At 38.6% G+C, this 15,521-nt stretch overlaps 1 protein-coding gene across 3 annotated transcripts in view; it reads right to left on the bottom strand.

The window, feature by feature from the left end:
- The window catches only part of BUD13 (BUD13 homolog), a 144,196-nt gene that overhangs the window by 115,370 nt on the left and 13,305 nt on the right, over positions 1–15,521 (bottom strand). Inside the window, exon 10 of one of the 3 annotated variants that reach the window (XM_027563659.1) lies at positions 4,074–4,480. The exons of the other annotated variants lie outside the window; for them this stretch is intronic. Coding sequence (XP_027419460.1) covers positions 4,387–4,480 — 94 coding nt within the window. The 3' untranslated portion in view covers positions 4,074–4,386. Of the gene's footprint in view, positions 1–4,073; positions 4,481–15,521 lie in introns of those variants that run through there. 3 annotated transcript variants of the gene reach the window in all.

Genomic DNA, 15,521 nt, shown 5'->3' with positions numbered 1-15,521 from the left:
CTGATGCTAGTCACAAGTTTATCCTTCATCTCCCTGCCTAACCTCTTGTCTGACAGCCACCAACCAACTAGAGAAGAGATATTCCTCACTTGGTAGTGACTTCAGCTGAGACTCCCCAGTTAGAGAATGGAGTCCCCCTGGGATTTTCAGATCTTAAAATTCTTTTAATAAAATCCATGCATCTCTCAAATGCCTGGGGGGCAGACAGCCTTTCTTCAGGACTGCAGCAGAGAGAATGGCTGTCCCAACAACATTCATTTTCCCCTTCTTGCTGGGTGAACATTTCTCAAGCTCCTTTGCATTAACGGGCAGCCATGCAACTGAGCTGCAGCTAACCGTATGTGAGGGGCAGTATGCCACTTCTAGAGCTTGCCCATAATATCGACCAAGCAACCCTCCAAGCTCTGCTCAACTCGCCAAAATGGCAATGCCCCAAGCAACCTCGGAAGCCATGTTAATGTTGACATCAGCCTGGTCCCTAAATGACTGCATGGAGTAGGGATGCCCCCTCCGTCTGCCCCAATCTGAAACTTCCCTGGACATGAGTGAGGAGGGAGAACAAACTTTCATTGTATAGGCCAGTCCATTTGGCTGTCACAGCAGTTTAGCCTATCCCAACTGATACAGGTACTAAACGTCAATTCCATTAAAGCACGATCTTGCTTCTGGATGTGTGCTTAGAGCCGCAGGCACACAGAACAGAGTGGATCGCATGCCGGAGTTCAGCACACATTATCTCATCCTCCTCTGTTTCTCTTTCCCTCCTTCATTCCCCACTCTAGTCCCATTCTGTTCCCTCCCACAGACCCCATTCTAGTGAGTTAAGGTATAAATTCTCCTTTAAAACTGCCTTCTGTGTTTCTGTTGTTTTCTGTGTTCAATTCACTTAAATAATTTTTGCTGTAAATTCCATTATTCCCTCCTCACCTGGAGTCTATCAGGTCCTAGTAGCTGCATCTGACTGCTTTTTATAATATTTCATCATATGCATATACCACATTTTTACTAATCAGTTCCTTTAGTGACAGGCATCTAAGTTGTTTTCAGCTTCTTGCTACCCAAACTACATATAGATAAACATCCTTATACCTAACTCCTTGCAGATCTGTGCAAGTTTCTCTGAAGGATAAAGCAAGGAGTGGGACTGCTTTGATGAAGGGTATGCACAAACTTAATGAATCAGTTATCTATTGCTGTGTACTATTACTTCAGAATTTAGCAGCTTAAAACTAATAGCCACAGAATGAGAATATTTGCAAATTATCTGATAAGAGAATTTTTACCAGAATATATAAAGAATTCTACCTAAGAGTGTGTGTGCATGTATGTGTCTGTGTGTGTGATAAACAACTCAACTGAAAAAATGAGCAAAGGATTTAAATAAACATTTTCCAAAAAATATATATAAAGATATTCAACAACATTAGGCATTAGGGAAATGCAAATCAAAAATACAACAACATACCACTTTTATCAATACTTACTGTCTTTTTGGTTACAGCTAGCTTTATACCATTAGGATAGCTATAATCAAAAAGACGGAAAGTAAGTATTGGCAGGAATTCCCTGATGGTCCAGAGGTTGGCACGTGGCGCTTTCACTGCCATGGCCTGGGTTCAATCCCTGGTTGGGAACTAAGATCCTGAAAGTCATGCAGTATGGTCAAAACCAGAAACAAGAACTGGCAAGGACGTGGAGAAACTGGGGCTTTCTTACGCTGCTTTGGATGTTTGGTAGTTCCTCAGAAAGTAAAACTGGAGTTATCACGCGTGCATGTGCGCTCAGCTGCTTCAGTCACATCTGAATCTTTGTGATCCTACGGACTGAACCCCACCAGGCTCCTCTGTCTGTGGGATTATCCTGGCAAGAATACTGGAGTGGGTTGCCATTTCCTCCTCCTGACTCAGGGATTGAAGCTGCAGCTTCTCACTGCAAGTAGATTCTTTACTGCTGAGCCACCAAGGAAGCCCTGAAGTTACCATATTGAACCAAAAATTCTACTCCAAGAAAAATGAAAACATAAGTCCATACAAAAACTTGTATGAGTATTCATAGCAGTATTATTCACAAGAGCCAAAAAGTGGCTACGCATGTATCAACGCATGGATAATTAAAGATGTGTTATACCCACACAAGGGAATACTATTCAGCCATAAAAAGGAATGTAATGTTGATACATACTACAACACAGACGAACCTTGAAAACATTATGCTAAGTGAAAAGAGCTACACACAAAAGGCTACATGTTGTATGACAGTCCATGCACACATTATATGAAATGAATCTAGAACAGAAAAACTGGCGGTTGCCTAGAGCTGGAGATGGGGACACGTAAAGAGTGACTGCTAATGGATATAAAGTTCCCTGAATCCAAAATGTTTCAAAATTAACTATGATGAAGTTATAGTTCAACTCCACAATCTACTAAAAACCACTGAATTGCTGTACACATCAAACGAGTAAACACTATAGTTATGTGAATTATATCTCAAGCTATTAAAAAATAATAAACAACTACTACCTCAGTTTCTCTGGGTCAAGAATTTGGAGGTGGGTGATTCTGACTCAGGATCTCTCATGACATGGTGGCCATGTTGTTGATCAGAGATATGCACAGCTAAAGGCCTGAACAGAGTTGAAGGACCCACTTCCACAGCAGCTCACTCACATGGTTGATAACCTAGTGGGTCTAGGCCTCAGTTATTCTCTGCATGGGTCTCTCCCAAGGGCCACATAAGTGTCCTCATGACATAGTAACCAGCTTCTTCCACAAGGCAGAAGCCTTCAGTGTCTTTTCCTGACTCAGTCGCATGTTTCCAGGACATCCTATCGTGTACCTAGGTCAGCCCTATTCACCGTAGGGAGGGGACTACACAGGGCTTGACTACCAGGAGTCAGGGATCACTGGAGGGCCATGTTGGAAGCTGGCTATCAACACATGATGGCTAGGAAGACAATGACAACAGCTAGCAATTTTGTGACACATACTATGTTCCAGGCACTGTTCTAGGCGCACAATAAACCTGTAAGGTAGGTAACATCTCCATTTCAAAGATGAAGAGACTAAAACACAGAAAAGCAGCTTACTAAGGTTGCACAGTTTTAGTAAAAGACATACCTGGGATTCAAACTCAAGACAGCATTCGATCAAAAATTCTGCAACACTGCATCCCAGATATTACTTATTTTCAGTTAAGTGCTGCCCATTTGTTGTCCAGAATGGAGGCCCTAGTTAAAATCTCCCATAAGTTTTGATTTCCCATGAGAATCCAGTCTCTTGCTTACTTTTACTAATAGATACAAAGTAGAAACTCATTAATGTTTTGATTTCTATTTCTCTAATTATAAGTGGTAAGATACTTATTAGCCATTCTGGTTTTCCCTTTAGATTTCACATATTCACATCCTTTGCCTATTCTTGTTTTGTGTGTTTTCTTTCTGATTTGCAGTAGTTCCTTCCATATTCAATCTCTAATAAATGTAATCCTTTGTCGGTTTTAGACATTGGTATATTTTCTCCTAATCTATACCTATCTTTAGCTTTGACTATGGGGTGATTTGGTGACTAGAAATATTTAAATATGAATTAGGCAAAGTTATCAAACCTTATGGATTGTGATTTGGAGATCTAACTTAACAGATTTATCCTTATCCCAAAGTCACAAATACATTCTCCATTTTTTTTTCTTATTGGCCTTAGTATTTTACCTTTCACTTAGGTAAATTCACTTTGGACTCTGTCTTTGCTTTATGTGGTTAAGGGAGATATCCAACTTTATTTTTGTCCATATAATAAGCCAATTTTCTGAGCACCATTATCCACCTCTTCCCCACTAATTTGTGACACTACCTCTTATCAGATACCACCATGTCTCCAAATATCCATGTCCATTCCAAAGTCTAGTTTAGCAATAATTCTTATTTTCTAAATGGAATGATCTATCACTGTGAAAGTTATTACTCATCCTGCCTCCTACCATGAATGAAAAATCCAACTACCAATCCCCAAAACCCCTGGGGGATCAATACTAGTTTGTATTCTTCCCCAAAACAGAATATCCAATTAAGAAAATTATTTTAAAAAAATAAATGTGTGTTTATTAAAAAAGAAATACCCTAACCAAGAACAAGCCCTGGGACACAGAGAAATCAACACTTCCTCTGAAAGCCAGCATCCGGCAGTGTCAGCACACCTGAGATGTATGGATCCTTCGTCCGGATATTACGTCTCAAATATTCTTCTGTAGTCAAAATTGGTATTCAACAAGTTGCCGGTCTGGGTGGCCCTGATTATTAGCATAGACGACCGTTACAGCTGAATGTCTGTAACAGCTGCCCTATGTCCACTACCACAACCCACGGTCACTCCCACAGCCTCAAAAAAGTTACATATCCTCAACACTCCACTTGTAGGCAAGTTCCTCCACCGCCTTCTTGCTGGCAAGCCTGGCAAAGCGCTTCTGTTCAAATCCATTGGATCTGCAATCAAGAGATACTGATCAGCCAGAATCCTGAATTGAACATGTACATTTGAAATAAAGAACTCACAATCTAATGAACAATCTAATGAAATCACAATCTAATGAAAAAGGAAAGTGAAAATATTTAAGACATAAGCAACAGAATCAGAAAGACAAAATACACACTCCACCTTTTATTAGTCCTTGTTCAGAGCCTTTCCCCTCTCATTTTGACAACTGTTTCAAATATTTACCACTCTCTAAAGGTCCAACTCACTCTCAACTGATGTCTACATATTATACTTTAACCATGCATTACACACACATTTAGTGAATTCTTACTATACTAGGTACTGTGTCATGAAAACAAGTATAACATAGCACCTGTCCTGATACACTCATAGACTAGTGGAGGAGACTGACATTTAAACAAATAATTAAAACAAAAGGCATAGGTTATGGTAGAAATATGCAATGGGTATCAAAGAAGCAGAAAGGGGACCTTGCTCAGCTTGGAAGCGGGGTGGACAAGAATGATCAGGAAAGGTTTCATGGAGGGGGTCCTTATGCTAAGTCTAAAAAGACAGAGTGAAGCAAAGAGTCAGAAGGGTTAGGAGGGCATTTCAGCATACAGCACAGCAGAAGCAACAAGAGCAAATGCACAAAAATAAGAAATGGGATGGTACACGCAAGGAACCAAAGTCAAATTATATGGCTGGAGCTAAAGTACAAATAGAGTAGCACAAACCAAAGTCAGAGAGGCAGGCAGAGGCCACAACATAATAAGCACTACAGGCCAGAATACGAAGCTCAGATTTCACACAGTAAGCATTAATTCTTTTAAAAACTTTTCACTGGCGTATAGTTGATTTACAATGTTGTGTTAGTTTCAGGTATATAACAAAGTGAATCAGTTACACATATACATATGAAATGAAAAATGAAATGAAAGTCACTCAGTCGTGTCCAACTCTTTGTGACTCCATGGACTATACAGTCCATGGAATTCTCCAGACCAGAATACTGGAGTAGGTAGCCTTTACCTCCTCCAAGGGATCTTCCCAAACCAGGGATCAAACCCAGGTCTCCCACTTATGTATCATGTATCACCTCCTCGAGGTAGCATTCATTCCCTGATCACAATCTCCCAGGGCTGAATCTACTCTTCCTTTGTGCTCCCAAGGCACCTTGAACACACTCTAGTGTGTTCAAGTAATACTTAGCAAGTAGCTAAGTATTATAGCTTAGCTTAGCAAGTAGCTAAGTATTATAGTAATACTTAGCAAGTAGCACTGAAAGTATTTACTCGTCTGTCTTCTTCTGTAGATAGAAAGTGAGTTGGCGTGCTCCAGGACCATCTTTTACTAATTGTGAGACCCTGGCGCCTAATACACAGCTGCTTATGTTATAACGTGTGCTAAGTATTACTGAACTGATAGGGATGACAAGTTTCCCCCTTTCTTCAGGCCTTACCTAAGGGATGAGTTGGGTGAGTAATGAAAGGCTCAGTAAGAAGCGAAGCTTCTTAAGAATGGCATCATCTCCAACCTTAGAAGCATGAGTGGTGTTCTAGAGCCCAAGGAAACCACTGCTTCTTGCCTGAGGAATAAGTGCTTAAGAGAATCAACACTACTATGATCATACAAAGGTCCTATGAATAACAAACCAAACCCTAAATAGAATCAGAAAAGCAAACTGCAAAAGAACTTACAGTGGAAAGAGCTTTAGACTAAAGAATCAGATGTCCCAGGTCTTGTTCAAGCTTTTTCAGGTGAGCTGAACACTCTAAGTAAGTTGTGAAATTTATCAGAGGCTCAGTTTCTCTTTAAATAATGTTAAGTTAGATTAACTGACCTTATGGGTTTTTCTAACTATAACATACTATAGATTTATTCTAGAAATATTCACTTGCCAAAAATAGACAAGAGTAGAAAAGGCAAGGCAAGAATTAATAATCAGAAATAAAGCAAGGATGAGAAAGAAAACTAAAAAGGAAAACTCTAGGAGAAAATATGAAAAATGTAGGAAAACTACAGTGAGAGATGGAGACAAATTATACCAGTAAAAAACCAGGTCAAGGAGAGTTCTAAGTTTGGGGTCCAGAAATTTGAAAAAAATAGAGAAAAGAAAGAACTCGATATAGCAGGGAATATCTTTAGGGTTGTGGCTATAAAAAGATCTACTTCTGGCTATACAGCAAATGAGTATTCTGAAAAATCCTGCTACCAAAGAGCTGACATACCATATCCTGCAAACCAAAGCAGGAAATAAACCTGAAGCCACAGCCAACCTGACAATACCTGCCAATATCAGGAACTAGAGCTCTGGGCTTAGATGGCAGCTTAAGGGACAGAAGATAATGCCTTAGGCCCACATACAGCAGCGCAGTAGATTCCAATCATGGCAGAGAACTCAAGCAAACTAACCTACTCTCAGGGAACAATTATAAAATCTGGACAAAATACAGTATGTGAAATATTTCAAGGCATGAGTGACCAAAAGCAGGCAGAACTTGAGTGGGAGTTTACTGTGGGAGGAGATGTGTGAAGCTTTTTGCTAGAGGGCACTTCCCAAACTGCACAGCTCATGGAGGCAGAAGGCCACAGGCTTACTGGCTTTAGGTATGAGTGCAAAGTGGGCAGAGCAGCCAAAAAATCAGGGACAAAACACTGAACGGGAAGAAGCTTCAGAAGGGAAGAACCCCCAAATCTATATACAAACTGCACCCAAATTTTTGGCTAACTGCTAACCTGTGCTTGTTCAGGGGAAATCCAACGGGCCCACTGAAAAAGCAGCAGCTAGAAACTAAAAGAACTGAGCAGGAATTCAGTTGCTGCCCACTATAAAGTAGATAAGTGTTTGGAGTTCAAATACAATCAAGTTAACTGTCTACTGCAATAAAAATCAACACACCTCAAAATTAGAATTCAAAGTCTCCACAATGTATAATGTCCAGTATAGCATTTTTAAATGACCAGATATGTAAAGAAACAGTAAAATGTGATCAAACTCAAGAAAAACTATGAATAGAAACCAATGCTGAGATAACCCAAATGTTGCAATTAGCAGATAGGACTTCAAAGCACCAATTATAAATATTCTCAAGGGAAAATAAATTGATTCACAATGAATGAATAGGTAGGAAATCTCAGCAGAGAAATATGTCAAATGGGAATTCTAGAGTTGAAAAATATAATAAACTAGCTGAAACAAAAACTTCAGTGTATCAGTCTAATAAGCTGAAGATGGCAGATGAGTCAATCAACTTGAAATGAGATCAACAGAAATTATTTCATCTTAAGAACAGAGAGGAAAATCATGATAAAAAAATGAGCAGGACTTCAGACAACTGTAGTATAATATCAAATAGTAGAAATAGTAAAATTGGAGAAGGGAAAGTGGTTTTAAAAAAATAATAACTGGGCAAAAAAATAGCCAAATGTGAAAAATATGGACTCATAAATCCAAAAAGCTCAACAAACTCAAAAAAGGATCAACACAAAGAAAAATCATACGTAGGTACATCACAATCAGACTGCTGAAAACCAAAGACCAGAAGAAAATTTTGAAAGCTGTCAGAGAAAACCAATATATTATAATGTGTGTATGTTGAAGTTGGGGGGAGTGGGACAATGAAACAAACTGACTTCCAATTGGAAACAATGGTGGCCAGAAAGTGATGAAAGATCTTTAAAGAGCTGTCATTGAAGTCTGGAACTGTCAATCCAGAGTTCCATGTGTTGGTCTGAAACCTCAGAAGTTGCCTGGGTGTAATCTGAAATTGGCTCCCATACACAGAGGACAATGAAAGACCAAAGAAAGAGGCAGACCAGTCCAGACTGGCAGGTGACAGGTTTAAAAAGCAAGGGAATTTACATAAAAGGTTTTTTGTCTTGGGCAACCCCACAAAAAAACAGATCTCTGCACCTGCCTCTCAGAACGTTAAATGTTTATATAGAGCCCTTATGGGTTCAGTCACACATTCAGTCCAGACGATCTCAACACCCTACTCTCTCAAGGCTGCGTCCTTGAAAAAGCTGCAGATGGGAAGAATAGACATGATGCACGTTCCAAGGACAGTGAGAGACAAGGGCCTTCAACTGCCTGGGTCCAGTTTAAGGGTCAACCAATGGTCACATCCTCTCAATAATCTCCTCCAATACTGCTAGTAAAACAATCCTTCAGAAACGAAGGTGAGAAAAAGTTCTCTGATTTAATTAACAGAACTATGCCAATGCCAACTCCTGGCTTTGATAATGTACTATGGTTATATACAAGATGTTATCATTGGGAGAAACTGGCTGAAGGGTACACTAATAATATTTTTTTCAGGTTTTTCTGAGTCCAAGACTATTCCAAAATTAAAGCTTTTAAAAGATAAAGGGTGAAGTAAAGACATTTTCATTTCAACAAAACTGTATGTGTTGCCAATGGATCTGCACTGAAGGAATATTAAAATTTCCTAATTTCTTTAACAAAAAAAGAAGAACACCAGAAACGGTAATTATATGAGTAAATACTAACAACTACAATTTTTTTCTTTGGTTTTCTTAGTTTCTTTAAAAATACACAATTACAAAGTAAAAATTTTACCACTGTTATTACGGGATCTATTATATTTTTTAAGTAGTATGTATGAATATATGTATTTTTATGCACAGTTTCAAAGAACAGCAAGGAGAGATAAAGCCTTCCTCAGTGAACAAAGCAAAGAAATAGAGGAAAACAACAGAATAGGAAAGCCCAGAGATCTCTTCAAGAAAAATTAGAGATACCAAGGGAACATTTCATGCAAAGATGGGCACAATAAAGGACAGAAATGGTATGGACCTAACAGAAGCACAAGATATTAAGAAGAGATGGAAAGAATACACAGAAGAACTGTACAAAAAAGATCTTCATGACCCAGATAACCATGATGGTGTGATCACTGACCTAGAGCCAGACATCCTGGAGCGTGAAGTCAAGTGGGCCTTAGGAAGCATCACTACGAACAAAGCTAGTGGAGGTGATGTAATTCCAGTTGAGTTACTTAAAATTCTAAAAGATGATGCCGTAAAAATGCTGCACTCAATATGCCAGCAAATATGGAAAACTCAGCAGTGGCCACAGGACTGGAAAAGGTCAATTTTCATTCCAATCCCATAGAAAGGCAATGCCAAAGAATGTTCAAACTACCATACAATTGTACTCATCTCACACACTAGCAAAGTAATGTTGAAAATTCTCCAAGCAAGGCTTTAACAGTACATGAACCGAGAACTTCCAGATGTTCAAGCTGGATTTATAAAAGGCAGAGGAACCAGAGATCAAATCACCAACATCCACTGTACCATAGAAAAACCAAGAAAGTTCCAGAAAAACATCTATTTCTGCTTTATTGACTACGCCAAAGCCTTTGACTGTGTGGATCTCAACAAACTGTGGAAAATTCTTCAACAGACAGGAATACCAGACCACCTTACCTGCCTCCTAAGAATCTGTATGAAGGGCAAGAAGCAACAGTTAGAACCGGAATTGGAACAACAGACTGGTTTCAAATAGGGAAAGGAGTACACCAAGGCTGTATATTGTCACCCTGCTTATTTCACTTCTATGCAGAGTACATCATGCGAAATGCTGGGCTGGATGAAGCACAAACTAGAATCAAGACTGCTAGGAGAAATATCAATATCTCAGATATGCAGATGACACCACTATAATGGCAGAAAGTAAAGAGGAACTAAAGAGCCTCTTGATGAAGGTAAAAGAGGAGAGTGAAAAAGCTGGCTTAAAACTCAACATTCAAAAAACTTAAGATCATGGTATCTGGTCCCGTCACTTCATAGCAAACAGACAGGGAAACAATGGAAACAATGAGACTTTATTTTCTTGGGCTCAAAAATCACTGCAGATGGTGACTGCAGCCATGAAATTAAAAGACGCTTACTCCTTGGAAGAAAAGCTATGACCAACCTAGACAGCATATTAAAAAGCAGAAACATTACTTTGTCGACAAAGGTCCGTCTAGTCAAAACTGTGGTTTTTCCAGCAGTCATGTATAGATATGAGAGTTGGACCATAAAGAAGGCTGAATGCCGAAGAATTGATGCTTTCGAGCTGTGGTGCTGGAGAAGACATTTGAGAGTCCCTTGGACTGCAAGGAGATCAAACCAGTCAATCCTAAAGAAAATCAATCCTGAAAATTCATTAGAAGGACTGAAGTTGAAGTCGAAGCTCCAATACTTTGGCCACCTGATGAGAAGAGCCGACTCATTAGAAAACACCCTGATGCTGGGAAAGACTGAAGGCAGGAGGAGAAGGGGACGACAGAGAATGAGATGGTTGGATGGCATCACTGACTCAACGGACACAAGTTTCAACAAGCTCTGGGAGAGGGTGAAAGACAGGGAAGCCTGGTGTGCTGCAGTCCATGGGGTAGCAAGGAGTCGGACACGACTGAGTGACTGAACAACATGAACATAATAGCAACAAAAACAGATTAAGTGGAAATATAGTGTTGCAAGATTCTTACATTTCATGTGAAATATAACAATTATAACTATCAGTAGGCTATGATAAGTTAAAGATACATATTGTGATCTTTACAGCAAAAACTAAAAAAAAAAAAAAAAAAAAACTGCAGAGGTATAACTATAAGGAAAACAAAGCAATTAAGGTTCAAAACTAAATCCAGGAGCAACAGAAATCCCCACCCTTGGCAGTAATGTAAAATGGTACAGCCACTTTAGAAGACAACTGGCAGTGTCTTATAAAAGTGAACATGATCTCAACAAAATAGCAACTGTTGGATATTTACCCAAGTAAACTGAAAACTATACCCACATTAAAAGCCATACACAAATGTTTACTGCACAACGTTAAAAACTGGGAGCAACCAAGATGTCCTTCAGCTGGGGAATAAGCAGACTGTGGTATGCCATACAATGCAATACTACTCAGTGATGACCAAGGAGTGAAGTACTGATTCACTCAAGAACACAATGTTTATCCACAACATTAAAAACTGGGAGCAACCAAGATGTCCTTCAGCTGGGGAATAAGCAGACTGTGGTATGCCATACAATGCAATACTACTCAGTGATGACCAAGGAGTGAAGTACTGATTCACTCAAGAACAGTGCAGTTCCGTTCAGTCACTCAGTCATGTCCAGCCCTTTGCGACCCCATGAATTGCAGAACGCCAGGCCTCCCTGTCCATCACCAACTCCCGGAGTAGATGAATCGTATATGCATTTTGCTAAGTGCAAAAAGTCTGACTCGAGCGTTGGTGGTATAGTGGTTAGCACAGCTGCCTCTCAAAAAGTCTGACTCAAAAGGTTACATACTGTATGATTCCACTCATGTAACATTCTGGAAGAGATAAAACTATAGGGATGGAAAACAAGAGCAGAAATTACAAGGGGTTGGTGGAGGAGGAATAAGTAACTAAAAGGTGACTTACACAGGAAATTTTAAAATGATGAAACTATCCCGTATAGTACTAGGGTGGTGGATAAATGACTCTACTCGCTTGTCAAATCCAATAGAACTTACACCAAAAAGAATAAACACTAATATAAGTAAATTATAAAAGAAAAAAAATTACCCAGGATGTCTGGGGGTGAGGGGACTGATTCCTTATGTCTATACATGAAAGAGCTACACATATATCCATGCTTAGATGGTAAATGAGTTTCTCATTTCCAAATTTCCCAACTTTGAAACTGTTTTATGTGCATCTTGGTATGAGCAAAATGAATAGTAGATGGTGGCCCTTTCTTAATGTTGGGGAGGGAATTTATAGGTAAGGAAAAAAGAAAGGTAAGATTAGAGTCAGTTACATCAGTATGAACTCATATTTATACATGCATATATGTAACATACCTCCAGAGGGACACAGAAACAATTATAGATATGTGTGTATACACACATACAGACTACTATACATGCATTACCAAGCTCTGTTTGCTGAGAGGATCTAGAAGCAGTGACATTCCAGTAATAGTAAGCATTCTAGCAATTATATCTTGGTTTGCAAATACCATTCTCCATTAAAAGCTGCCAGGGTTTCTTAGAGAAAAGGCAATTCTTTAGGGCTGGGGCAGAGAAAATACAAAGAAGTAAAAGAACACTCAAAAGGAAACAGTGAAAGGGACAAAGAAAGGGACACCCGACAGAATTTCCAGTATTCAAGGAATGGAACAAAAAAGATAACATAAGCAACAGAATAAATAACATACCACTAGATTACAGTACAAAGTATAATATAAAATATACATGAGTCCATACTAATATAAATAAATGACTGAACAAATAAATGGGGAGGTGAAACAGATCTTCCTTACAGAAAAAATCTAAATAATACATGGAGATACCCTTCCATAGTTCTTCTGAGTATAAGGTGAACTCAGCAACTCGCTTCCAGAGAAGAGAGTATAAAAGAAAAAGAAGAGTAATTTTAAAGTTGGGAAACCTGGCACTCACTCACTACCTTAACCCAGTGATCCCGGCTAACTTTACTAGTGATATCATGCGGATATCACGTAACCCCTAAAATGACATGATGAGAAGGACATTTCACTACTGTGGAATTCTTTGCAAAAACCCATAACGTCCAGGCTAACCATTAGAAAAACATCAAACAAACTCAATTTGAGGAACGTTTCACAAAAATACCTGACAATACCCCCACAAAACTGTTAAGGTTACAAAAAGCAAAAAGACTGAGCAACTGGTCCAGAGCAGAAGAGACTGAGGAGACAGGGCAACTAAGCACAATACAGTACACTGAAATGCAGCCCTGAACAGAAACAGAAAACAGAAGACTGACGAAATCCAAATAAAATCTGGTGCACTAATAATATGCTAATGTTGGTTTCCTAGATTTGACTACTATATCATGGTAATATGGTAACAAAATTAGATAAGGTATGTACAAGAACTGTTCGCAAATTTTCTATATATATAAAACTATTCCAAAACAGATAGAATAAAATACTTTTTCAAAACACTACCCCCAAACAACTGCAAAATACACATTATCTTCAAGTGCAAATGGGGTATTCACCGAGGTAAACCATATACTGGGCCATTAAACATGTCTTAACAAATTTAAAAAGATCAAAATATTATAGCATTAACTTCAAAATATTAGAGTATATTCTCTAACCTCGATGAAATTACATTGGAAATCAATAAGATATCTCAATTCAATTCAATTCAATAAGCCGCTTCAGTCGTGTCCGACTCTGTGCGACCCCATAGATGGCAGCCCACCAGGCTCCCCCGTCCCTCGGATTCTCCAGGCAAGAACACTGGAGTGGGTTGCCATTTCCTTCTCCAATGCATGAAAGTGAAAAGAGAAAAGTGAAAGTGAAGTCACTCAGTCGTGTCCAACTCTGTGCGACCCCATAGACAGCAGCCCACCAGGCTCCTCCATCCATGGGATTTTCCAGGCAAGAGTACTGGAGTGGGGTGCCAAATAAAATATCTAGACTAGTCTAAATGTTTGGAATTCTAAAATACACTTCTAAGTAATTCATGGGTCAAAGAGTAAACCAAAAAGAAAATCAGTATATATTTTGAACAAAATCCAACATACATTCCTGAAAAAAGACCTTCCTTAGCCAACTGGGAATAGAAATTTCTCAACTCAATAAAGGAAATGTATCCCCCCACAAAAACTATAGTTTACACAATTTAATGGTGAAAAGACTGAATTTTTTCCTCCTAAGGTTAGCAATAAGGTAAAAGATGTCTGCTCTGACTACTTCTACTCAACATATGCACTGGAAGTTCTAGCTAGTGTAATCCGGCAAGAAAAAGAAACAAAAGGCATCTGGATTGGAAAGGAAGAAGTAACACTGTCTATATTCACAGAAGACACGATCCTCAAGGTTCAAAATCTGGTAGAAGCTACAAAAAGCCATTGTATGAAGTGACCTTTACTTCAAGGAAAGTGGCTGATATAATATTGGGTTGTTGCTAATGACCAAATTGGAGCTTTCGAGCATAAATTAGAATTTTTTAAAACTTTAGCTTTGGTAATATGGTAACAAACTACCACAGACTCCTTTAGCTTCAATTTATTTAAAGATTTTCTGTGATGAGATCAAAGTTAATGTTAGTATATAATCATTATCTGATATTGTACATGAAATATATCAACATTTGAAAGGCCTGAAAAAAAAAAAACAACAATGAACAGCAGATGATGCTATAAAGTCACATATGAGTAAAAGCAGAAGTAAAAGTAGAAAGTAGAAAAAAGACCAATAAATTTTAATCTAACAGAATGAAAAGATTTTTGATATGGTTTCTGATTCCATATTATAAGTAATCTTTAAGAAACTTATCGAGTTTTTGTGGAGTATTAAAAAAAACTCTAATACACCTTCCTTTCGTAACTACCTGTGTATAAAGTTGAATTTTCTTCCTATATTTCAACTAAACATAGTGCAGCAGACTGAATCCCAATGTATCCTATTAGCCCAGACATGAATGAGAGCTGAGAGCTGCAAAAATGCAAATCAAAGCTATTCGTCTCACATTTTCATTCAGAAAATATAGTTTTTTTTAAAGCAGGGTAACTCTGCTATTGTAATGGCTTTTTAAAAAGACTAAATACTTTTAAAACTACTTAATTTCTAATATGGTAAATATTAATAGACATAACCCACATAAAACTTCCTGGAGTCCTAAATAATCTTTAAGAGTATAATGGGGTCTTGAGATTACAAAGTTTGAGAGTCACTGTGCTACGTGATAGAACAATGTCCTTCAGCAGGCAAGAGATGGAATCTAACAGGAAGCAGAGGCACTGACTGCAGACAGGGGCCTGTACAATTCACCCATGATAGCATACAGAAAGTTAAGTGTGTGTGGGTACAGATGTGGGTAGGTGAACAGGTAAGGTGGTAGGGGTCAGTGTGACATTACAAGTGACTCACTCCTAAGGCAGTGAAGAAAAGGTTCAAAGGCTACATTTTAAAGACACAATATATAGAAGGCTACAGACTAGCACCCATCACTCAATCCCCTCTAAACCTTAAGAGAATATCACCAGAAGTGGCCAACAT

The sequence above is a fragment of the Bos indicus x Bos taurus genome, chromosome 15 (assembly GCF_003369695.1).
Source record: "Bos indicus x Bos taurus breed Angus x Brahman F1 hybrid chromosome 15, Bos_hybrid_MaternalHap_v2.0, whole genome shotgun sequence".
Classification (NCBI taxonomy): domain Eukaryota; kingdom Metazoa; phylum Chordata; class Mammalia; order Artiodactyla; family Bovidae; genus Bos; species Bos indicus x Bos taurus.
The sequence above is the reverse complement of the archived record's forward strand: the minus strand, read 5'-3'. Positions and strand labels throughout refer to the sequence as shown.